This window comes from Trichechus manatus, unplaced genomic scaffold (assembly GCF_000243295.1).
Source record: "Trichechus manatus latirostris isolate Lorelei unplaced genomic scaffold, TriManLat1.0 scaffold00251, whole genome shotgun sequence".
NCBI classification, from domain to species: domain Eukaryota; kingdom Metazoa; phylum Chordata; class Mammalia; order Sirenia; family Trichechidae; genus Trichechus; species Trichechus manatus.
The window spans coordinates 1648744-1674521 of record NW_004444187.1 but is presented as its reverse complement, the minus strand read 5'-3'; the positions used below and the strand labels follow the sequence as shown (position 1 = coordinate 1674521).

At 40.4% G+C, this 25778-nt stretch overlaps 1 protein-coding gene across 1 annotated transcript in view; it reads left to right on the top strand.

Moving 5' to 3' along the window:
* The window catches only part of MET (MET proto-oncogene, receptor tyrosine kinase), a 117465-nt gene that overhangs the window by 48145 nt on the left and 43542 nt on the right, over window positions 1-25778 (top strand). Inside the window, exons 3-5 of the mRNA XM_012559485.2 lie at window positions 7413-7604; window positions 20991-21125; window positions 21892-22065. Coding sequence (XP_012414939.1) covers window positions 7413-7604; window positions 20991-21125; window positions 21892-22065 — 501 coding nt within the window. The remainder of the gene's footprint in view (window positions 1-7412; window positions 7605-20990; window positions 21126-21891; window positions 22066-25778) is intronic.

Sequence of the window (25778 nt, the reverse complement as noted above, 5' to 3'; positions counted from 1 at the left end):
CTCCTTGGAAACCCTATGGGGCAGTTCTGCTCTGTCCTATAGGGTCACTGTGAGTCAGAATCGACTCGACAGCAATGGGTTTGGTTTGGGTTTATGCCTGTGAATATAATCCGATTTGATAATAGGGTTTTCTTTGTAATTTAATGAGGCCATATCAGTGTATATGAAATATAAAAGATATAAAAGGGTAGACTGGGCACAGAGGAAAGCAGGCATGAATGGGGGAAAGATAGATGCCAAGGGGAGATCTCCAAGGAGCAGCAAGAGGAATACTGGAGAAGCTGAGATAAGAATTTTCCTTCAGAATGGACAGAGAAAGCCTTCCCCTAGAGCCTTCTAAACTGTGAGAAAATAAACTTCTGTTAGTTAAAGCCACCCACTTGTGGTATTTCTGTTATAGCTGTTAGGTGCCGTCCAGTCAGTTCCGACTCATAGCAACACTATCTGACAGGGGTAGAGCTGGCCCATAGGGTTTCCAGGAGCAGCTGGTGGGTTTGAACTGCCGACCTTTTGGTTAGCAGCCAGGCTCTTAACCACTATGCCACAAGAGCCCCTCTTCAGAAACCAAGACTCTGTCTTAAACAGGCTGCCCTTGCATTAAAAGTCCCCAAAGAAGAGTGCCTGCTTTGCCAGAGAGCTGATTATTCTTCATTTTACGGATAATTCAGGGTTCCATGTTGACATCTTAGACAATTTAAGTACAGATTGAAAGAAGTTTGAATATATGTGTAGGGGTGTATTATCCAACAGACAAGGTAAGCATGGTGCTTACCTTGCTTTCCAGATCATCTGTAGTGAACAATTTCACATAGGTTTCACCACATCAAGAAAGTGAACCCATGTGAAATTATTCACTACAGATTAATAAGTAAGCACAAGTAAGCCTGTGCTTACCTTCCTTACTGGGTCATCTGCCCCTGTCAGGGATTATAAATCTGAAAAGAGGCTTTGATTCTGTAGGAAGGTGCTGTGGGGTTGGGAAAGAGACAGTTGCCAGTCATACCTAGAAGCAGAATCTTTGATGTGGTGAAAAAATGTGGAATTGTTCACTACAGATGATCTGGTAAGCACAATGCTTACCTTGCCTATTGGCTACTCCACTCCTGTAGGTGAAGGAAATGTAGTAAGACCCAACCAAAATCCACAGCCTTTGAGTGAATTCTGACTTATAGCGACTCTATAGGACAGGGTAGAACCACCCCATAGGGTTTCCAAGGCTGCCGAGACTTTCTCCCACAGAGGGAGCGCCTAGTAGGTTCAAACCACCGACCTTTTGGTTAGCAGCCTCATGCTTTAACCACTGTACCACCAGGGCTCCTACATAATAAGATACTGAGGTTCAAAGCTGTATGCTTCCACCTGCCATCAGTTCCACAACAATCCCCTGCCAATCCTACATAATAAAGAGAGCACATGAAGGAAATTGAGGGAAATAGGCTCTAAGTGTACTCCTGAGATTAAAGTAGCTGAGTTTTTAACCAAATATATGAAAAGCTCTGAGCAAAGAGGGACTTTCTATTTTGAAATGTATACCCTCCAAAAACAACCACCCATCTGCCTGTCTTATGTGGTGGTTTGTGTGTTGCTGTGATGCTAGAAGCTATGCCACCAGTATTTAAAATATCAGCAGGGTTACCCATGGTGGACAGGTTTCAATGAAGCTTCCAGACTGAGACAGACTAGGAATAAAGACCTGGTGATCTGCTTCTGAATATTAGCCCATGAAAACCTTATGGATCACAACAGAACACTGTCTGACTCACTCACTTGGGATGTGTCATTAGGAGGGATCAATTGCTGGACGAGGATATCATGTGTGGGGAAGTAGAGGGCCAAGTAGGGCAAGAAAGATCCTCACTGAGATGGATTGGCATAGTAACTGCAACAATGAACTCGAACATGCCAGTGATTGTGAGGACGACACGGGACTGAGCAACGTTTCGTTCTGTTGCACATGAGTTGCCATGACTCGAATGGACCGCAGATACCTACATTCCAAAAACCATTACTAGAGCATGTATCTAGAATCTGTATGAAGCGTGATATGAATACAGTTTGTATTAAAATGCTTCTGTTAATTTAGTTATGAGCAAGGAGGGAAGAAAGTTGGTATGAGTGAACTGGCAGAATGTTTTGCAAGATGGTACATTTTTAAAACTCAACCTGCAAAAAAAAATCTATCTGCAAGGCTGATTTAAATTATCTATAGATGAGCTAAATCCGTCCTTCAGGTCAATTAAAAGAATCACTACTTTAAAAATATCACATCCTTAATTACACTGAATTAAATGTAATTGCATATTCACAGCATGCATTATAATGTTAATTAGGGAAAACATTCTGAATCAAATATATTGAGGTATATAGCACTTCAGTTTTCATTTTATATTTTGAAAAAAGGGCTATATGTCTGAGTCAGGTAAAAATCTGACAAGTGCTCATAAAAAGGTAAAGGAAGGTTAAATTAAAGTGTTGCATCAAGGCTTACAAATTGCTGAGTAATTCCTATTATTTAACTCTGTGACAGCATATAAGACTTCAGGTTAAGGAAGCAAGTTGGTAAAAAGTTAAAAAACAAAACAAGGTGTTTACTATTGGTTCTCAGAATTGATGTTATATAATTAATTTAGAAGCTAAAGTGTGCTAAATGCTTTTCAAAAAGTCTTGTAGAATAGGCATATGCATCCAGACTCTATTAGTAGACTGTACGTGGGCCCCTTTGGCAAGCAAATAGGTTTTGAAGAAGGCAGTGGGTGCTTATAACTGCTTCAGGGCAGACGAGACCGGAGACTGGAAGGCCAGTGAGGAAACACCCAGCCTGGGGCAGGGACGTGGGCGTAACTTGAGCGCTGCACCCTGCTGACAGCATGGAGATGTGGGAGAATCTAGAGAAGGAGGAATTGGCCATGACTGGAATTTCAAAGTTACGTGATTGGAAACATGGTAATGTTTGTTAGCTGGGACAGCAAATAAGGAAGAACTAGATTTGAGAGTCAAGCTGATTAGTACAGCCCCAAATGCTGGTGGTTATCCCTGTGCAGTTATCCAGAGAATAATGATTAACTCCAGCTTTTCTCTCAGTAAAGAAATCAGAAGTGAGTGAATGTACATTCCTGCTTTGAAGAGTTGCAGGTTGTTTACATGTTAAATGATAACTTTTGTTAAATGATTCCAGCTCTGTCGGAGTTACAACTTGCTTGAGTCTCAGTTTCTCATACGTAAAATGAGGGTCTGGGGTGAGATCATGTCGAAAGCCCTTTCCATTTTTGTAATTGTGCAATTCTCTGAATATTGCCCAGAATAGTAAGTTGTAGCAAAAGAAAACTAGGAGCTTGAGAATCTGAGAGAACTGGATCCCAATGCCTGTTCCCGTGTGACTTGGGTGGCTGTGACCGAGTCCTTCGCTGCCCTGAGTCTCCTCATCCTAGAAACTGAGTGTGATAAAAACTCACAGGGCTGCCGTGAGTCTTGTATGTGGAAATACCCAGCTTGGTGCCTGGCACGCGGTAGGTGCGGAGTAAAGATTGATTTCCTCCCTCCCTTCCTTCCTTCCTTCTTCCTCCCTTTGTTACCAATAGGAGAGAGTCAGGCTGGCTTCCCTCCTGGTGCCGGGTGGAACCTTCTCTGTAGACTCTTTTGTGGTTCCTCAAAGCAGCCACAGTGCCAAAGAACTGCTTTCCTCCAGCTATGCTCAGTTTAAGGAGTGAAGAAAGTGAGTGCACAAAAGAGTGAAGAAGCTTTTTATGTGTTAATAAGAGTACTTCTGAGATATATTTTTAAGTGAAATAAGCAAGATGCACAGTGGTTAAACACTTGGCTACTAACAGAAAGGTTAGCAGTTCAAATCCACCAGCGGCTCCACAGGAGAAAGACCTAGTGCTCTGCTCCCATAAAAATTACAGTCAAGAAAACCCAATGGGGCAGTTACATGGGGTCACTATGAGTAAAAAATGACTCCACAGCACCTAATAACAGCAACGCTCGGTTTTACCCTAAGAGGCAGGACCTCAGCTTTGAAGGAAGCACAGGTAGCAAGGAGACCCCTGAGAGCAGGTCTGTAGTTAGATTCCCATCCCAAACGCACACTCAAGAACTGTGTACAAAGTGGTGAGAAGAAGCAATCCCATCTGACCTGCACAGATGGGCGGCAGTCATCAAACACATTTGTTCATTATCTTTAAGGGACAGTGAGACTGAGTTTGCGTCATATTCGTACAATGCTTTACCTCTCAATGCTCAGAGTTTAAACTAAGGCTCCCTAGAAGTGAAGTTCTCCTGTTAAAACTCAAGACTCAGTTTCTGCCACCCTGGCCCCAGTCATTGAGTTTGGTTAGAATTCTCAGCAGGAAAAGACAAGGAATAATCCCATCTCCTGCAGTGGGTACTGGAATGTTACTTTTTCCTGGAAGCTAGTGCCCCACCCCTGATCTGTCCCCGGCTAAAATGAAAAGAAAAAAGTTGGGGTCCCCTGGCTTATGAAATTTGAATGCCATGCCACTTGAACTTGACGTGATCTTTGTTTTTTGCCCCTGAATTGCACAATTTTTCAAACTCAAGAAGCTCTCTAGACCCAGTTCCAACATTGTGCAGTGTTTCCATTCTTAGGAGTTTGTTTTGGGGGCAACAGACACATAACAATCCTATTAGTCCTTGAGGAGGCACCAGTTAGAGATCTTACTATTTCTGGAAAGATAAGCCTCGAAATGCTCAATATAAATGTCACATTAACCCTGATGCAGAGTTCTGCAATTATGCCTGAGTTAATTAGGTTTAGGTGTCAACTTGGCTAGGCTATTGGAAAAAAAAAAAAAAACAGTTGGCTGTCAAGTCTATTCCAACTCATGGCAACCTATAGCACCCAGCTATTTAATCAAACACTAATCTGGGTGTTGCTGTGAAGGTGTTTTGTAGATGTGGTTAACAGCTAGAATCAGCTGACTTAAAGGAGATTATTCTCAGTGACGTGGGTGGGCTTCATCTAATCAGTTGAATGCCTTAAGAGAAAAAACAGGTTTCTGGGAGAAGAAGGATTTCTACCTCGAGATGGTAACATAGAACTCCTACCTGGGTTTCCATCCTGCTGGCCTACTCGACAGATTTTTGGACTTGACAGCCCCACAATCATGTGGGCCAATCCCTTAAAATTTCTTAAAATAAAATAAATATGTATCTTATTGGTTCTGTTTAGCAGTATGACTGATACAGTGCCTATCATGGGAGGAAACTGGCGGAGGCTAAAGTTCTGGTCACGTTGCTCCCTCTCCTGCAGGTGTACAGACACTTCTCAGGAGACGCTTGTTCGTCCCCCTCACCTCCGCTCCCCTGCTCATCATGCCTTTCAGCAGAGCAGACCACAGACCACAGGGTAGATGGGCTTTATCTCTGGTTACTGTGCAGACACGTTCATTTATTCAGCAAACCGTTTTTAAATACCTGCTCTATGCTGGGCATGACACAGGGCACCAGGGTAAAGGACAAATACAATGCCTGTCCTCTGGGCATGACACAGGTCACCAGGGGTAAAGGACAGATACAATGCCTGTCCTCTGTGGCTAGAAGACCACTGATAATTTACAGGAGTCCCTGGGTGGTGCACACGGTTAACACATTCAGTTGCTAACAGAAAAGTTGGCAGTTGAGCTCACCCAGAGTCTCCTCCGAAGAAAGACCTGGCAATTTACTTCCAAAAAATCAGCCAGTGAAAACCCTACAGAGCGCGTTCTACTCTGATACTTGAGGTTGCCAGGAGTCAGAATCGACTCCTCTAGTAGTTTGGGTTTTTTTGTTGTTGTTGTTGTTTTAAATAATTTACAATCAAACACTAAACTCCACATACATCAAGTTATTTTTATATCCCAGTAAGTTCATCATATCTCCACCAATGCTGATTTCCAGTTCAAGTTTGATGCTTTAAAGTTCCCAGGATGCCACCTAGAACTAGAGAAAAAGAGTAAGAAAGAGCCAGAGAAGGAACAGAACCAACACAGAAGTCTGGCCCTGAAGAGCAGCCACCTCTGTAGTGGGATCCTTCAGATGGCCTTTGATTTGAAATGGGTCTTTGGCCCTTTAAACGGCTTCTCTTAGTTCTGGCTGTCTCTGCAAAATGGGTGATTGATCACTGATGGAAACCTAATTACCAATTAATCGGTTACTATTGAATTGCTGGTACATCTTAGTTATCTGCTACTCCTCAGAGTATAGTAGTTTAGTGAAGAAAAGCTTCTAATTAAATAGCAAAATAGAATTCATTAATATATCAAAATAAATGTCTAGAACTAAAACGTTGCATTAATTACAAAAGTCAGGTTGCTAATTTATCACCATTTAAAATGAAGAAGTAGTTAATATATAGAATATTTTAGGTGATTTTTAACCATAAATGGCACTAGATAGGAATAGGAACTTTGCACTTCATGTGACAGAGGTTTGACTTTAAGGAATAAGGTCCTTCAGGTGGTATCAATGGTTGGCAAAATGAAGCAATTTAGGGATTCCGTCCTTGCTCTGCCTAATGCTTGCTGTTAAATGCCATCAAGTCAGCTCCCAACTCATGGTGACCCCGTGTACAACAGAACGAAATGCTGCCTAGTCTTGTGCCATCCCCTTGATCAGTTACAGATCAGATCGTTGTGACCCATAGGGTTTTCACTGGCTGATTTTTGAAAGTAGATCACCAGGCCTTTCTTCCTAGTCCATCTTAGTGTGGAGACACCACGGAAACCCATTCAGCATCATAGCAACACGCAAGCCTCCACTGACAGACAGGTGGTAACTGCACATGAGGTGTATTGTTCAGGAATCAAACCTAGGTCTCCCACACAGAAGGTGAGAATTCCGCCACTGAACTACCAGTGTCACCATAAATAAGCACTAAGGACCAAGATCTGATACAAGCACTTGGGCCAGGGGTCTCTACTCTGCTGCCTCCTCGTGAATTATCTATCAGACACCCCTCCTGCCACCTCTCTGCACACAAACACACAAAGACACACATTTTAAAATACATGTTTTAGTATGACTCTAACATTTATTATTCCCATTGAAATTTCATCTGATTGGCTCTGTCTCCTAGAAGCATTGCCTTCATGTCAAGGACTGAGACATTTAAAGTTTTCTTTTTCTTTTCATAACACTAGCTGTGTTCTGTATTTACGTGTGCATTTATTGAACCACTTGTGTAAATTATGGGAAGTTTTGCCCCCAGTTTTAGATTCTACCTAACAGCAGCGCTTGGTGAAACTGGAGCCATTTCGGTCACTATAAATATTTCTTTCCTGTCTGAGGCTGTTTGTCTGTTTGCACAGTTATTCTTGCCATTCCCTTCCAAGCTATGAGAAAACACATAGGAAAGTTTCTTGCCGGCTTATTTGCATTTTGACTCACATTAATCCTATGACCGTATTTTATTCCAGACACTTTTGAGAAATTCATCAGGCTGTGAAGTGCGCAGTGATGAATATCGAACGGAGTTTACCACAGCTTTGCAACGCGTTGACTTATTCATGGGCCAGTTCAACCAAGTCCTCTTAACATCCATATCCACCTTCATTAAAGGAAACCTCACGATTGCTAATCTTGGGACGTCGGAGGGTCGTTTCATGCAGGTAAATGCTTCCTGAGAGTGGCTGTGGCTGTTTTATCTAGTTTTATGTGATTTGTTTTTGTTTTTGCAGTTAAGGTATTTGCAAATACTGCAAAGCGCAAATCACAGTAGAAACGAGAGATACAGACTGAAAGCAAAACAAGGCAGCCCAGTTCTCTTTTTATGAATTGCATGCCCTATTCTTGTTAAGTTCTTGAAGCTTTCAGTTTGAATGTGGTTGCTTTAATTTTCACGTCCGGAATGGTTTTGGGTTTTTTTGTTGTTTCTTTTTTTTTTTCCTATTTATAATTTCTATCACATGATTGGAAAATAAAATGAAACAATTAAAGCACTTCCAGGCGATGTTTTCCTATTTCAAGGGAAGCTACGGATCAAAGGAGAGCTATTGTGTGAACCCTGCATCTCCATGAGAAGAAACATTCACATCATTGAGAAATATTGGCAGGAGTTAGGAAGGGACATTATCATCAAAATCTCATTGTAACTCCAGCACTCCTGAGTTTTGCAAAATGATGGGGTCAGACACAAAGAAGTTCAAATACTTAAAAAAAAAAAATCCACACAAGTTCACATTTCAGACTTGATTGAAGTTACTGTGTTTCCTAGATACAAGAATCCTAGCACTTTGCAGAAATTAAAGTGCTCTTGTGTTGGATCTATTTGACTGCTTTAATAGTGATTGGGTAGTGCTTTCAGCATGAGTTCATTCATTAGTAGATGCTTGATTAATGCAGAATGACAGTGGCATCTATGGAAATGTTGAATTTCTACAAATCTTGGAAACTTCTTTTAAAGATGGTTGCTTATTTCATAATCTTCTGGTAGAATTAATACTCTACTCAGACAGTGACTTCTGGTAAACCATGATGATGATAATTTCCTATAACTTGTCCATCTGTATATCCTATATCTGTATGCTTTTATAAAACATATTTTTTAATTACCACTGTCTTTATAAAAATCTGCATTACTCATTGCCGTATTTTAAAAACTATATATTGTTTTGTTTTGTATTGGTGAGCATGGTGGAATTCTTTCAAAGTCATAAGACATGTAAATAAAGCCTTCCTAGCTCAAAACTCAGGAGCCCTGGTAGCACAGTGGTTAACTGCTCGGCTGCTAATTGAAAGGTCGGCAGTTCAAACCCACCAGCCGCTCAGTGGGAAGAAGATGTGGCAGTCTGCTTCCGTAAAGATTTACAGCCTTGGAAACCCTATGGGGCAGTTCTACTCTGTCCTGTAGGGTCTCTATGAGTCGGCTTCCACTCACAGCAATGGGTTTGCTTTTTGTTTGTTTTGTTTTTTAGCTCAAAACCATATAGATCCCGTTACCTGAATATTTTTCCCTAGTCACCCCTACTCCCATTGCTTCACAGTTAACTACTTTTTCTCCCCCTCCTCCCTCTTTTCCATTCCAGCATCCTTATATAGGCATCTTACCTATCTTGACCATTTAATTCTGTCCTGAAATTCTCAAAATCCAGAGGGATGCCGAGTCCCCACCCCACATAAATATGCACTCAAATGTGTTTGAAATATAGTCGTGGTTATCTAATAATCCTTGTAAAATGTATAGTATTATTTTGTGGTTCTATGTGTTTTTAATTGACATTGATGGTATTCTGTAGAATTCAAAAGAAATTGAAGGAAGATGAGCAAAGCTAACGTCTGTTGATTCCTGATGTAATGTACTCATTATGTTGGTTTGCTTTCCTTTATCTTTACTTCTGCTTTTCTCTTTTTCTAACTTGTTTATTACCTTGCCAATCCAGTTTCATATTAATAAGCTTTCTACAGTCACTTTAGGTCTGACACTTTTTTAGGTCAGAAGATTCCTGGCCTAGTTCCAGACTCTAAAGTTATAATAAAACCCTGTTTCAAAACAGGTTGCTCTAATAACTGAGTAAATTCTCCTTTATGATAAATTTCACCATTTAAGTGATATATCATGCGTTAGTCTCACTAGAACAGAAATACTTTAGCAACTATTCTATTTTCATCTCCTAGCATTTTTATAACAGAAGCTATATTATGCCATTACCTGTATATCCAAAACCTTAAAAGTGAAAATAAGTGGCTCTTAACAAATCTGTTTTGGAAACCTACTAACTTTGCTTTGGTAGGCAAATGAGGGGAGCAAAGGAAAAAGTGACACAGAACCTGCCTTAAAGGCACTAAAATTTTAGTAGGGGAAATAAAACATGTGCTGACAATATTAATACATGAGATATATAGACAGGGTTATTGGAACCCACAGAGGATCTATTTATCTGACACTTGCCTCAGAGAATTCCATTCAGTTCCACTTTATATAAACAAACCTAAAACATTTCAAGGATCAAACAGAATCCACATCACTGAAAAACAGTTTGTTTACAGCAAATAATAGTGGGGGAGGAGTCAGGAGTGGAGTGAAGATGTGGCACCTTCTAGCTTAATCCGTCAGAGCAGTGACTACCTACCAAGTTCTGTGAATGTTTTGACTGCGCTAACTTGCTAAATCTCTGGCCAGGCTTCAGTTCATGTTCTAGTAAATACTATGGTGTTTCTGTTACAAAACAGAATGGACTTTTTTTTTTTTTAAAGACAGCTGCCATACATGAAAAGGAACAGAAAAATGATTTTACTTCCTTCCTACACTGAAGCCTGAAGGCAAAGTTGCTTTACAAATTTTTTTCTCCCAAGAGTTTGCAGCTGTTTCTGCCTCTCCTATTGTGTTTGTGTTCAGCTTTGGCTGGGAACACAAGCGACAACCCCAGCTGTTGGGCGCAGAATGGATCAGGTATTTCACAGTGGTTATTTGATTAGAAAGAATTATATTGTTTAGCTAACAATATTAAGTGTGTGGAAGAGAAGACATTTTTTACATGTTTCTAACATTTAAACATGTATCTTATCTTATACAGGTGCAGCTATGTCTGCTTATCCTGACACGCACATCTATTTAATTCTCTATCTCAGTATAGCTGTGTCAATGTAGGTACAGATTTCTAAAATACTTTTTTTGTTTGTTTGTTATAATCATTTTCTTAGTCTACTTTGAAGGAAAATAGTATGAAAAGCAAGTTCCAGATAGCATAATAGAAGTAAACAGTGAGAACTACTCTTCTTACAAATTTAGGGGGAAGTGGATATAGAGAACAGACTCGGGAGGGAACATTCAGCGTGCACAGCTATGTGGAAGAGGGGGGAAAGATTCTTATGAAGATCACAGGACTAATCACAGGGATTGCCTGCGTCTCCCCTTCTGAGCTCCTCGTCTAATCTACATCCAAAAACAATGCTTGCTTGATTTTTTTTTTTTAACGGTAGTTGTATAAGGCCTTTAATCTCTAAATGTAAAGCATTGCTATTAAAATATTTGTGCATGACTGTCAGGCTAGGGAGAGGGAGTGGATCAAAGATGGGGATGGGGGTGGGGAGGCCCTTTCAAGACTTGTTTCAAGTTCAGCTTCACAAACTCACTGGTAGCTACTATGTGCACCTCACTGTGCCTGCTGACAGTGGCCACTAGGCTGTTCGGTAGCATCCTTGCTCTTCCCCCACCCGCTTTTTCCCCTCCCCCTCATTCCTTGCTGCTGTTACCACTTGTCTTAGTCATCTAGTGCTGCTAAAACAGAAATACCACAAGTGGGTGGCTTTAACGAAGATAAGTTTATTTCCTCACAGTAAAGTAGGCTGAAAGTCCAAATTCAGGGCGTCAGCTCCAGGGGAAGGCTTTTTCTCTCTGTCAGCCTTCTCTTCGGTGTTCTCCTGGACTAGCAGGTTCTTTGCGCAGGAACCCTGGTCCAAAGGACGCGCTCTGCTCCCGACACTGCTTTCTTGATGGTATGAGGTCCCCCTGTCTCACTGCTCATTTCTGTCTTTTATATCTCAAGAGATTGCCTTAGGACACAATCCAGTCTTGTAAATTGAGTCCTGCCTTACTAACACAACTGCCGCCCATCCTCCCTCATTAACCATAGAGGCAGGATTTATAACATATAGGAAAATCACACAGTACCGGGAATCATGGCCCAGCCAAACTGATACACACATTTTTGGGGGGACATCATTCTATCCATGACACCACTCATCACCCATCTTTCCTCTTCTGCCTCTTAACTGAACAGGTGCTGTTGTTGGCTGGTGCTATCAGGTCAATTCTGACACATAGCAACCCTGTGTGATAGAGTAGATCTGCCCCATGGGATTTTCTTGGCTGTAATCTTTACTGGAGCAGATCGCCAGGTTTTCTCCCACAGAGAGGCTGGGTGGGTTTGAACTGCCAACCTTTCAGTTAGCAGCTGAGTGTTTAACCATCGTGCAACCAAGGGTCCTTCCTCACCAGGGCTCCTTGCTTAAGTTGGGTCTTAAGCAAGAAACTTAAATAGGTAGAGATCACCTACAAAGGCATCCTTTGCTGTTGACCATTACTTATGACCATTACTTAAAGGCTTATGTTAATAATCAGTGAACTGGAGAATAATTACTCACTTCCAGTAAGAAGAATCAATTCATCTATCTACCTCCTATCTTCATATTCCTCGGGTTCCTGTGCCACCATCATGACATGTCAATGCTTGTGCTGGAAGCCTGTGGCATACCTGGCATCTGGCCTTACTGCTACTTTAGAGTATGTAGACACAGATCATTAATTCGTCGATGCTATGAGTGTTAGGCAGACATGCAGCCAAGTGAAGCTTGAACTTGAACAACATTTCTCTTTAGGGACTGCCGACTTACCTGTCTCCTGTATGAAATGCTCAGATAAAAATATCATTTGCCGCCCCCCTTTATTTAATGTGTAGATGATTGAGTTAAATCTCTAAAGAAAGGTAGCGTTGGGATATTTCTTTAGAAAAAAATATGCTCGTGAGTTCTGAAATTTGTTTAAAAAGAACCTATTATAAATAATAATTTCAGAGTACGTCCATGACTAAACACTAAGCCCAGTTCACTATAGTCTCCTAAAACTAGTTAATGCATGCTCTTGAAAGACATGTATTTTACACACTTTCAACTGTTACGTGTGTAGAAATTTTAAACATCTTAAATTTTTGAAACTATAAGCTTTTGTTTTGCTTTGTTTTTTGGTGGGTACTTTTTAGACAGAGTAGAGGGACATTTTAAGAAATGAAATAATATCAGTAGTATTTGAAACTTTTATCACTTTGAAAATTCAGAAACAGATATATTCTATGTATAGATTGGCTAATCCTATAATCATTGTATTTGGAACATTGATTTGAAAGTATAGATTATTTTTAAATTCTCACAGATTTACTAGTTTATTTGGGTTTTATATGTTTGCTTTTTTTTTTTTAAACAGAGAACCCAATCTGGTAATAAATTTTAAGGCTTCACCTTTCTGACTCATTTTGACTCCGTTTTGACTCATGTCAAAAACTTGAAACACAACACAAATCATAGCATTGTAGTAGTAAGGAAAATTGTTTTACTTTATGGATTTACCTGGCCTTGCACTGTCAGGTCAGTATAGGAGCACTCACACCCATCTACCAAAAAAAGTGAAGAAAAGAACACAGTAAAGCTTCTTTTAACTCTGTTTTTGCCACTTGCTACTTTGTCTTACAACTTTTAATTCTCAGCTTCATTACCAATCAGCAATTTGTACTTCTCATATTTCATTTTGTTTCAGAAAACTAGATCTTTAGCTTGACTGAAACCAATAACTCTACCCTTCTTATTCTGATTTCCTCCTATACAAGACCAATCTCTCTGTTTCACACTAAGGAAGATAGTAAACTAAAGCAGGCAAGAAGCGCGAGTCATCAGAAGGCGTATCTTGAAAACGCAGATTAAACTCTTGAAGGTTATCTAAATTCTGCAGCATTTGAAAATACCATCCCTACATCAAGGCTTAAGTGAGCTTCTTATTTCACAGCCCATTCATGTATTTATGCAATAGATATGTCTTTAGGACCTACTATGTGTCAGATTCTGTACCAGGAACTGCGGGGAATGCAGACACACTCCCTAGCTCAACAGGTCACATTCAGGGATAGCTCAGTCAGTTTATTAACAGTGCCATCCTCTTCACTCAGGTTTTTCAATTTAAGTCTCGAAGTCCAATAATTTCCATCATCTTTCATTAAGAATAAAGCATTCCTTATTCTTAACAAAACTTCTCTATTTTTCTGACCTTTTAAATTTGGTACCAATCTGGATGATACGAAAGCTCCCTTTGCGTTCCATTTGCCTAAAAATAGAGCTACATATTTTCTCTTCTTATAAGAGGAAATTTTACTTTGCTGTTCAAAAATCATAGATTTTATGTTAGCCCCCTGTTTACACTTAATCTACTTTGCCATATGACTGAATCATTCACAGCAAGGTTTAGTATGTTATTTGATCCCAGGATAACCGTACGAAGAAGAACTGCATTAAATGTTTTCTAAACGCCTGCCATCTGATTCAAATGCACTGAGGGACAGCTGAGAACAGTACACATCAAACTCTTACCATAGAGTTGAGACTCACGGCAATGCCTCATTCAGAGAGGACAAAGCAAACAGGAATTCCAGTGGTTACTCGTGTCTTTCAAAGAATATTAAAGGATATAAAACATCCTTAGTCCACAGCAGTTCTTATTAAACCCCCTGTCCTGTTATCCTCTCGAGCACCACCTCTGCTCCCAACCTTTGCTTCCTCTGCTGAGTGCAGGCCTCTGAGGAGTGTGCTTCATCTTCAACTCTGACTACTCCTAGTGAGAATATATTTTTGTTCCTCCTATCTTCCCCCCTTCCTCCAACCTCTCTTGGACTCTGTTTTACAAAAGTCCAGTCTGATCATGAGGGAACAGTCTTCCAAAAGCTGGTTGTGTGGCTGAGCAGGTGATACAGAGTACTCAGTGTTGGGCTAGAGGACTGGGAGGAAGGCCGTGAATCTCCAGACATAAACCTTCCTTTTACTTAAGAAAACATTTGGTAGGGAAATGTAAACCAAAACCACAGTGAGGTACTGCTTCACACCTACCAGGATGCTTATAATAATTTAAAAAAAAAAAAAAAAACAGTAAACAACAGGTGTTGGCAAGGCTGTGGAGAAATCAGAACCCTCATACACTGCTGGTGAGAATGTAATACGGTACAACCGCTGTGGAAAACAGTTTGGCAGCTCCTCAAAAGGTTAAACATAGTGTTATCATATGATCCAGCAATTCCACCTCCAGGTATACACCCAAGAGAAATTAAAACAGATACTCAAGCAAAAGCTTGTACATGAATGTTCATATCAGCACTATACACCATAGCCAAAAAGTGGAAACAACCCATTTATCTATCAACAGGTGATAAATAAAATATGATATATCCATACAGTGGAATATTCTTCAGCAACAAAAAGAAATGAAGTACTGATACACACTACAACATAGATGAACCTTGAGAGCATTATGCTAAGTGGAAGAAGCCAATCACAAAAAAGCACATATTGTATGATTCCACGTCTGTGAAATGTCCAGAATAGGAAAATCTATAGAGACAGAAAGTAGATTAGTGGTTGCCTAGGGCTAGGGAAAGTGTAGCTGGGGGGAACTAAGGAATGAGTGCTAATGGGTACAGAGTTTCTTTTGGGGGTGATGAAACTGTTCTAGAATTGATTTTGGTGATGGTTGCACAACTTTGTAAATATGCTAAAAATTACTGAGTTTTCCAGTTTAAAAAAGAAAAATGCGAGGAGTAAAGACAGAAAGCCACTATCAATATCATATGTTAAATTTTATTCCCCATTCTTCAAGAAAAATAAATTCTAAAACTTTAATTAAAAATAGAAGTTCTGTACATAGGTTGGAGAGATCTGGCCTTTACATATTTGTAGATATTTCACAAAGATATTTCACACAAAGTTACTTTGTTCAGGTTTATGAATTTGAGGCCTAGCCACAGGATTTTATTTTATTTGTACGTCTATTTCTTCCCGATGACCTCTCACAGATAATTTGAGATCATAACCACAACAGTCAAGTAAATTCAGAATGTTCCTTCTCCTCCCCTCCAAAAAAAATAAAAATAAAAAGCATTAGTCTTGTATTTTCAAGAGCATTAAGGAAAAAGGTTTTGAGATCTAAATAACCAAAGGTCAGTCATAGACACGGTAGAAACTCAAAAGACAATTGCCAGTCTTCTGCTTCATACTAATTGTTCTAAGATTGCCAGGTGATTTATCCTAAGATTTAAATTTAGATGCTAAATGCAGTTCTGTTTTCAGAAATATCTCCATGACAACCAAAAGAAACTCCTAATTTCTGGCAAACATAGCTTCAGAGGTATTTTGAGGGGCAAAGTGGTTACTTGATTATTTAGAATTCCACTAATAAGAGAAAGTGAGGAATTAACGATAGAAGAGCGTTCTTGGCATTTTATAGCAGTAGGTATACCTGCAGAGAAAGGGCTAATGATCAACTAAAAAGGTATTTGGATCTGTGGTATGACCTCTGCTCAGAATTCCAAACCATCATCTCACTTTTCCACACAGCCTCCCTTCTTCTCTTGTTCGTCCCATGTTCTGTACCCAGTAACACTTATCCTGGCTTATTATCAAAAGTAGAGCTTCACTAGCTGTGCTGGTAACATTTTCTCTGTATCATCAAAAACTGAGATGCTGATGCTTTCTCCTTAGGCACACTTAACTTGCTCAGTCAAGATTACTGGAAGAAGGAGTATTTGGCAAGGCAAATGTATTGTGAAATTTATTTTAATACTTTGACTCATGAGTGGCTCTTGGGAGCTCAGAGTTGAAGTTTTTATTGATATTTACTCTTGAGTGTTTAGGGAGAGGCAGCGTTTTCCTAGAGGTCAAGCACATAGGTTCTGGCATTAGATGAAGCTCCTTGGAAACCTGACTCTTGTACCATCTAGCTAAAATTCTCTGTCAAATTTTCTTTGAGGAAAATAGTAGTGCCTACCTCATAGGATTATTGTGAGGAATGAATCAAATATCTATTTAAAGCATTTAGTACAATATCTCAGTTACCTATTAGTATGAAAGTACTACATATGTGTGTGTATGTATGTGTGTATATACATACACCCACACAAACAAAACTCATTGCCATTGAGTTGATTCCGACTCATAGCAACCCTATAGGACAGAGTAGAACTGCCCTGTAGGGTTTCCAAGGAGAGGCTGGTGGATTCGAACTGTCGACCTTTTGGTTAGCAATCTAGCTCTTAACCATTGCATGTTTATGATGGATACCCTAGGTGGTGCAAACAGTAATGCGCTCAACTGCTAATGGAAAGATTGGCGGTTTGAGTCTACTCAGAAGTACCTCATAAGAAAGGTCTGGCGATATACTTCTGAAAAATCAACCACTGAGAACCTTACAGAGCACAGTTCTACTCTGACTTACATGGGGTCACTATGAGTTGGATTCGACTCTGCGGCAACTAGTTTATATATGTGTGTATATATGTATATATATATGGCACTCTCCAGACAAAAAGTCTTAAGAGGGAATGCATCAAGTCCGCCAAACATGTTAACATGTTAAATTCCAGAGGTGCAAAGAGCTTCTTTATAAAAAGAGAGGGAAAGGTAATCCTTGCTGAAAAATGATTATTTGGATGAGCTTCCACCACCTTATAAAATCAAAGATAAACCCATTGCTGTTGAGTCGACTCTGACTCATAGGGACCCTACAGGATAGAGTGGAACTGCCCCATAGGGTTTCCAGGGAGCAGCTGGTGAATTCAAATTGCCGACCTTTTGGTTAGCAGCAGAACTCTTAATCGCTGTGGTACCAGGGCTCAATGACATAGTAATTAAGAAAAGTCTGCATTGCCATTGAGTTGATTCCGACTCATAGTAACTCCTGGAAACTCTCGATGATAAATGTTTATGGAAGCAGACTGCCACATCTGTATTCTGTGGAGCAGCTGGTGAGTTTGACTTTTCGGTTATCAGCTGAGCACTTAACCACTGTGCCACCATGGTTCCTTAGTAGTTAAGAAAGGGTTGCTTATTTTAGGTACAGGAAGTGATACTAAAGAGAGCAATCGGTTTGGAGAGAAAGGGCACTAGGTGGTGATTGTTATGTAGCAGGTCTGAATAGAATGGAAGACACAAGAGAGACAGCTACAAAATACAAACATTCATAGTGATGAATAATCTTCAGTGAAGTGGAAAGCATCGAATGAGGCAGAGAACAGTCACAGGCTGTTTCTGTTTGGTTTTTGATTTGTGCACGAGAGAAGGAGTTTTTGTTTGTTTTCTTTTCCACCTTTAACGCGATTGGCAACAATCAGGGAAATAAGGGAAAAAAATAAGGGGTGGGGGTAGAAAAAGCATGAGATGGTGAGCACTAGAAGTGAGTTAAGATTGCAAAATTGGTTAACTGAAATCTAGATAATTTGGAATAGGGGCTTTGGAAGTCTGATGTCCTGATGTTCTGCGTGTATCTAGCACTCAGAGGGAGGTACACATTGTTGTCACATCGATTCAGACTCATAGCGAAGAGAACAGAACATAACTGCCCCATAGGGTTTCCAAGGCTGTAATCTTTGCAGAAACAGACAGCTACATCTTTCTCCCACAAATCAGCTGGTTAGTTCAAACCACCCTGTCATGGTTTGAATTATGTCCCCCAAAAAATGTGTGTATCAGTTTGGCTAGGCCATGATTCCTGGTACTGTGTGATTTTCATGTATGTTGTAAACCTGCCTCTATGATATTAATGAGGGAGGATGGGTGGCAGTTGTGTTAGTAAGGCAGGACCTGATCTACAAGACTGGATTGTGTCCTGAGGCAATCTCTTGAGATAGAAAAGACAGAAGTGAGCAGTGAGACACGGGGACCTCATACCATCAAGAAAGCAGTGCCAGGAGCAGAGCGCGTCCTTTGGCCCGGGTCCCTGCGCCGAGAAGCTCCTAGTCTGGGGGAACACTGATGCGAAGGCCGACAGAGACAGAAAGCCTTCCCCTGGAGCTGACACCCTGAATTTGGACTTTTAGCCTACTTTAACTGTGAGGAAATAAACTTCTCTTTGTTAAAGCCATCCATTTGTGGTATTTCTGTTACAGCAGCACTAGATGACTAAGACACACCCACTTTTTGGATAGCAGCCAAGTGCTTAACCACTGTGCTACCAGGCCTCCTTTTAGAGGGAGGTAGGACTGGCAATTGAACTTCTCTTCACTTTGCCAGCAAAGGTCACAAACACTTACTTGGCCCTAAACTTAGGAATAACAATAGTTTCCATCCTTTCCCAGCCTGACCAAGTGACCTTTGACCTGTCATTTAACTCTGCAAATACAGCCAGCCAGCTTAATGGAGGTGTTTTGAAAGTGTTGAGTGTTTGGGGTAGAACAAACGTTAGAGCAAAAGAAGTCACGATGTTTAACCTTTATGATTCTGTGAGAGCTCGGTTAGTTTCCCTATCCACAGTCCACCCTCTGGGAGTAAATTAGGTACTTTGGAAATTTTGCCAAATTGTTTCAGGCTCCAGGGCTCCTGTACTATGCTGAAGAAAAATTTACTGTTGGTTCCCCAGAACATTTATGTGTTGTTGTGAGTTTGTTAGCATACTTAGCAGTTAATTTCTGCTGTGAGTAATTTTCATTCTCATTTTACAGATGAGAAAGCTGAGGTAGAAGGAGTGGTTATTTAACCCTTTGGTGACCCAATTATTTTCTGCCTTGAATTTTTTGTTGTTACCATGTGTTTTCATTAATGGAAGCGTGCTGAATCATTGATTTTGTCTGAATTTTTGGTAGGCAGTATGGATTTTTTTTTCTTGCCCCCTCCCACAAGCCTACCCTAAGTGTATAGTGGTACATATTAAGTACCACTGATTATACTCCAAAGTCCCCACCATGCTCTGTTGGTACGTATGTGTAACAAACAAAAATTTTCAAAATTTATGTTTTTCCTACCAAAACTTCAGACACCTCATACAATACTCTGTAAAAACAGTAATTTGCTACCCGTGCCCATTTCTTCAGTCTCAAAGAGTCCTAAAGGACCCTGCCTTGCAGCAGGACACACCATCAGTGGTGCAGCAGCTTTTCGACAAACCCCAGAGGCTAAAAAAGTTCATGGTCACTATTTGTACTGCTGGGCACCAAAGGGTTAACTAATTCTCATCTCACAGATGCCAGTTTTTGTCCTGTGGTTTCATACCCATCGCAAATAAAGGCAGTTTTCAAGGCGAAAGGCTATTAGGGATGTTGGGCAATTTCACAAAGTCGATTTCAGGCCCAGAGCTGTAGTTAGCCTCCTGCTCCCTCGTGTAGACGCAACCTGATGGCCTCTCTGCTGGCTCCTGTCGTTGTTGTTAGGTGCTGTCAAGTCAGTTACAACTCACAGCGACCCTGTGTACAACAGAACTAAACACTGCCCGGTCCTACACCATCCTCACAATAGTTGTGATGTTTGAGCCCATTGCTGGCTCCTAGTCATCTTGAATTTACGCTAATTGTCACTGATCGCAGGAGTCCCTGGGTGGTGCAAATGATTAAGCGCTTAGCTAATAACAAAGGCAGAAAGCCCTGGCAGTCTACTTCCAAAAGATCACAGCCATTGAAAACCCTATGGAGCACAGTTCTACTCTGACACATATGGGGTCTCCAGGAGTTGGAATCAACTCAGTGGCAACTCTTGTATCTGAATGATAAAAGTGGTGCATCTCGTTTTTCCTGGGTGCTAGGAACAGGGCAAACAGAAACTATATAGCCGGGAAACATCCAAATGAGAAATGCCTGAAAGCAAGAATGATACAAGGCATCAAACTTTGCTTCCAAGGCATTGTTAAAACCATGAGGCTTTATCATAAACCCAGGCCAAGAAGCAGAACTTCACTTATAATACAAGTAATAACATATCATGGGACAATGGTTTATAAAAAATACAGTACATCATGTCAAAGTAGCTGGGTGCCTATTTTGATCTCAGAAGATCTATAAATATGGCTTAAGAGCGGCAGAGCTAGAACTAGACCCACATCTCCAGTCTCCATTCACTACCCTTTCCATTACATCAAGGGAAACTAGCCGATGGGGAGAGTCAGGGAAATAGATTAAAAAGAATCCAGAAACCTTGTAAGCATAAGTGGTGTCTTCTGTTCTGGGAAGAGTTTTAGTTCCTCTAGTTCCCAGTACAAACAGGAGGATTTGTCTGCATGTGTTGGCTGATGAGTTGGAGGATCTTCTTCCCTAGGAACCGTTAAAAGGTCATAGGCAAAAGTGTCTTGGAGGTTCAGATAAATTATCTTCAGGGCAGAAGATTAGAAAACATTATATTAATTTACAAGGAGATGAACTGTTGGTTCTTTAGTTCAGACACCCATGAGCTCTCCAGATCTGTTATCACCATTATCCTCTATGTGTTTTACTTTTATTTAAATTGAGCTTGTTTGGAATAAGAGTGTTTTCTTTTTTCTTTTTCAGGTTGTGGTTTCTCGATCGGGATTGTCGACCCCCCATGTGAACTTTCGCCTGGATTCCCATGCTGTGTCCCCAGAGGTTATTTTGGAGCACCCATTAAACGAAAATGACTACACGCTGGTTGTCACTGGGAAGAAGGTAAGCCCTGTTCCCACAGCGAGTGTCCATGGATATTTACAGCCAGTGTCATTTGGTCCTTTATAACTTCTCTCTTCATCTTGGATCCAACTTTCCTCGGTTAACGTCTTTCTTAAGTATTCCAGAGATCTTTTGAAATCAAGTTAAATTTTTATTCAAGGAATAAGGGACCTCCTTGGGCCTAAGGGAGATTGTCTTCATAACAGACACTTTCTCCTATATTTCTCAATGAGAAAAACACACGTGGAATAAGAATTACAGACCTAATGGCAGAACTGTACTGCAGGCAGATAAATTCTGGAAATGTACATTGAAATCTGACTCCAGCCGCTAATCCCTTTTCTCTGAGAGAAGGAGGTACATCTTGATGCCAGAATGATATGTAAACTCACTTAGAATTTCCTGGGGGTTCAAGTGTGTTTTCCAGCAGCTGAAATTATACTCTCTTGTTATTTTAAATGCATCTCAGACAGGACAAAATGTCACTACTAAACCTCTGGTGAATATCATTAGAACCTCTAATATTGCAGTGATAGTGCTCTGTTTGCTGGACAGTGATGTTAACTTTTACTACATGTGCCAATAATAGAAGGAAGGAATTTGATTTCTTTTAATTTTAGTCATTTAATAGTTACTACGTGATTTGCACACGTAGTTGCTATCTACAGTACACTCCCTAAAAGAGTATTTACATGAATCTTTTGTCTATTCAGTTTTTACTTAACAAACAAACCAAAAAAGCTCTTTCTCTCACTTTTCTTCACAGATAACCAAGATCCCGTTGGACGGCTTGGGCTGCGACCATTTCCAGTCCTGCAGTCAGTGTCTGTCTGCCCCTTCCTTTGTGCAGTGTGGCTGGTGCCAAGATAAGTGTGTGCGAGCAGAGCAATGCCCCAGCGGGACATGGACTCAAGAGATCTGTCTGCCGATGATTTATGAGGTGAGAAATCTCTGTCAGTTGGCTTGTGTGCTTTTTAACAGATCCCACTAATGAAAAAAATCCAAAACTCAGTTTACTCATCAGCCAACGCGCTGTCTCCCTCCTGGTTCTACCTCTTGGCTGCTGTTTGGCACCTACCCTTCGTTCTGCACCTGAGGTGTTTGCGTCACACTCACTAATTAGATTCTCTCCCTTGGTAGCTGCTCACCCTTCTGTGCTGTGTGAGTAAAAGAATGTGCCGGATGGGCAGCAGTGCCCCCTAGTTCCTCATACAGGGGCCTGCTCCCGCCTGACTCACCCATCCTTTGATTCCTCAGCACCTACTTTATCTACCAGGGCCCAGACTTGAGCCTTCCCCACACAATAGCATAACCGGGATCCCTAAGCTGAACCCTGCAAACCAGCGATCCCAGGCATGCTGGAGCAGACAGGACAGGTGTTTCTTCCTATCAGAAGCACAGATGGTGGCCTTGAGACGAGAGGTTACTTCCCAGGGAGATGTGGGAGTCCAGTGGGTGGTCATCACCCATGGGTATAAGTCTTTTTACAGTGTTCCTAGAAGACTCCACCAGTGACCACGTTAATGTTTATACTTCTGTGAACCATTTCATTCTTTAATTCATTCAAAAATATTTACTGAGTGCATACCACGTGGCAGGCACTCTTCTAAGACTAGGGAGACATGGTCACCAACAAGACAAATGCGCCTGCTACTGTTAGAGAACTTGGGTTCTAGCAGTGGACTTCAGATATAACTTTGAGGCCGGGCTCTCAAACTCTCTGTTGCCAAATATGCTTATTTGGCACTATGAAAATCTCCAGGGCAATTTTTTACAATTTCTTAGTCCACATCCGTTTTGCTTACTTCCCCAGTGAGGACTTAGTATGTATTTTCTCTGCCTGCATTTCGAACAGTTGGACTTTAGTAAATGAGTCTTGTGAAAGATTCAGGTTAAACGTCCCTGTCGCCTGGTTCAAGCCCAAGTAAACAAAGTGTGCAAGTGAGAGCAAGGACTGCCCCAAGCACATGGCTGGTTTCATTTAGTTACGGTTTGGGGCAAGATTTGTACGGGGTGACTGGGTTTTCACTAAATCATTTTCTGCTAGGGGTGACACAGTTATGAACACTGAGCTTGACCATCCAGAGAATACGCTAAAAAAGAGTAAAAAACAAACTTAAATCTATACTGTAATGTTTATGTACTTTTTTGGTTTTACTGTATACTGTAGTATTTATAGAGTATTAAAAAAACACGCAATTTTATACTTTTATAAACACACGGCCTTGGCAATTTGAGACCCTAGAAATCTGAACTCAGCTATTCAGTGAAAGAGATATGGGAAGAGAGAGTGTGTGTGTGTGTGTGTATGTGTGTTTTCAATTAAATCACAACACTTTTATTTCAGAAATAGCCAAGCTGGTATTTTAAATAAAGGAAGCAAGTCGATAACCTATACAAATGAAACATTTCATTTTTACAAATGTGTTTCCTTTTATAAGTAATATTAAAATGGTTAGAAACAGTAAATACTTTCAGATTTTCTGGAACCAGAGAATCTCATAATTTGCTTTAATTTCCGTCCTCTCTCGCTGTTCATAACTCCAGCACTCTTTGGTTGGTGATTTTGAAAGGTTGCATTGTACCATGCACAAGTCTGGGAAGCTCAGCCTATACTACTGGAAGGAAAGTAGTACAGCTGAGTCCATAAATCCCTTTCGGTTCATAGTTGTTAGGAAGATTTCATGCTGCACTAGACCGTGACATTTAGCATTCTCACTGCAAAAAAATAAAACAGATTACTCATCTTTTTCTTATCTGTCTTAAACTCTATGGACACAAAATCTAGTTAAGGTATAGTTTCACTTTCCAATAAATAAAAGTTGAAAGTTAACCTGCTTTACAAGGTAGATAATGTTCAACGACTGAAATTCTTTGCAGTTCCATATATGAGCGATTTCAAGATTGTAAGGGCATTTTTGTTTGTGTCAAGCATCTTATCTGATCTCATACTTAAAGAGCAATGAGAAACACTGCAGAAAAGGAAGAGCACTTTCCAACATATTCTGAATTTACTAGGATAAAATTGTCCTACCTGTGGGATTGAGGAGCCCTGGTGGCGCAGTGGTTAAAAGCTCAGCTGCTAACTAAAAGTTTGGCAGTTTGAATCCACCTGCCGCTCCTTGAAAGCCCTAATATCCATTTCTATTGCCAGCGCACCAGATAAACAACTCTCAATGTCTTCTCTCTGAAGCATCAGGCAACCCCTTTGCCTTATGTAGAAAGTGGTAATAGACTTCGACTTTTCCAGAGAAAGAGGGATCTAGACAATGGAACCAGGCCCATCTCAGCCTTGGGCAGCTGTTTCCAATGGGGAAGCCTCTTCATTAGAAGACGGAGTAGCAGCTGTGTGACTGCCTCAGGCCGAACGGAGTCTTGGGAGGGTTGGATGTCTTGTTCTCTCCTACTGGATTTCTAACATAATAATAAACAGATTTTTTTTTTTTTTTTAGCAGTTCTCATTTGGTTAGATATGGACGAGGTAAATTTTCATGAAAGGCACAACTGTGTAATGGATTTTATGGGTAAAATGGCTACCATAAAAGCATTAAGCTAAGACTTTTAAGGGGTTTGGTAACAAGGGTAAGTGAAGACTTTGGTTTGCGATTATTTACTCGGGAGGGATGGGAGTGTTTGCAAATTTGAATTTTGCTAAAAGCCCTTCTAAGGACTTTTAGACTTTCACTAACTGGGCTTTAGCAAACACCTTTACTGGTTTTTTAGTTGAGTCTATAGTGGTGTGCTGTATTTTCCCACCATTGTACTTTACAGCACAATTTACAATATGTCCCCCCAAAAGAGCATTTCCTTTCTCAATTGTCCTAAAGTTGCTGAGGAGAAGCTTATTTTTAACTTGGAAATTTGTTTTGTTTTTAATAGTTTTAATAGTTGTTATAAACTTCATAAGAGCCTAATGCTATTTTATCTCAGATTTGCTGAAGTTTTATTAATAAATCCAAATTTTACTTTTACACACCAAAAGTGAACCTACAATAACAGAATGAATCTATTATTTAACATTGAACATGAGGAAAAATATCAGAAACAAGATGTAAAATAATGGTAAGGGATATAATTAGAAGAATTGCTACAGTGCATATCACATTTGGGGTTCTCTCCAGTTTAGTTTTTGTCTGTTTCTGATAGAAATAATATATTGTATGTATTAAATACTACATAATTTTTTAAAGGCTGAATCTTTCAGCTACCAGCTAAACCAGAAATACCAAACCCATTGTCATCAAGTCAACTCCAACTCACGACGACCCCATATGTTAGAGCAGAACGTTCCATAGGGTTTTCTTGGCTATACTCTTTAGGAAAGCAGATCACTAGGCCTTTCTTCCACAGCACTGCTGGGTGTGTTTGAACTGCCATCCTTTAGGTGAGTAGTCAAGCACAAGCCATTTGTGCCACCCAGGGACCTATAACCAGCTACCAAGAAAAAAACAAACCCATTGCCGTCAAGTCAGTTTTGACTCATACCGACCCTGCGGAACAGAATAGAGCTGCCCTATAGGGTTTCCAAGGAGTGGATGGTGGATTCAAACTGCCAGCCTTTTTTTTTTTTTTTTTTTATTAGCAATCGAGCTCTTAACCACTGCACCACCAGGGCCACTAACCCTAAATAAACAAAAAACCAAAACAAAACCC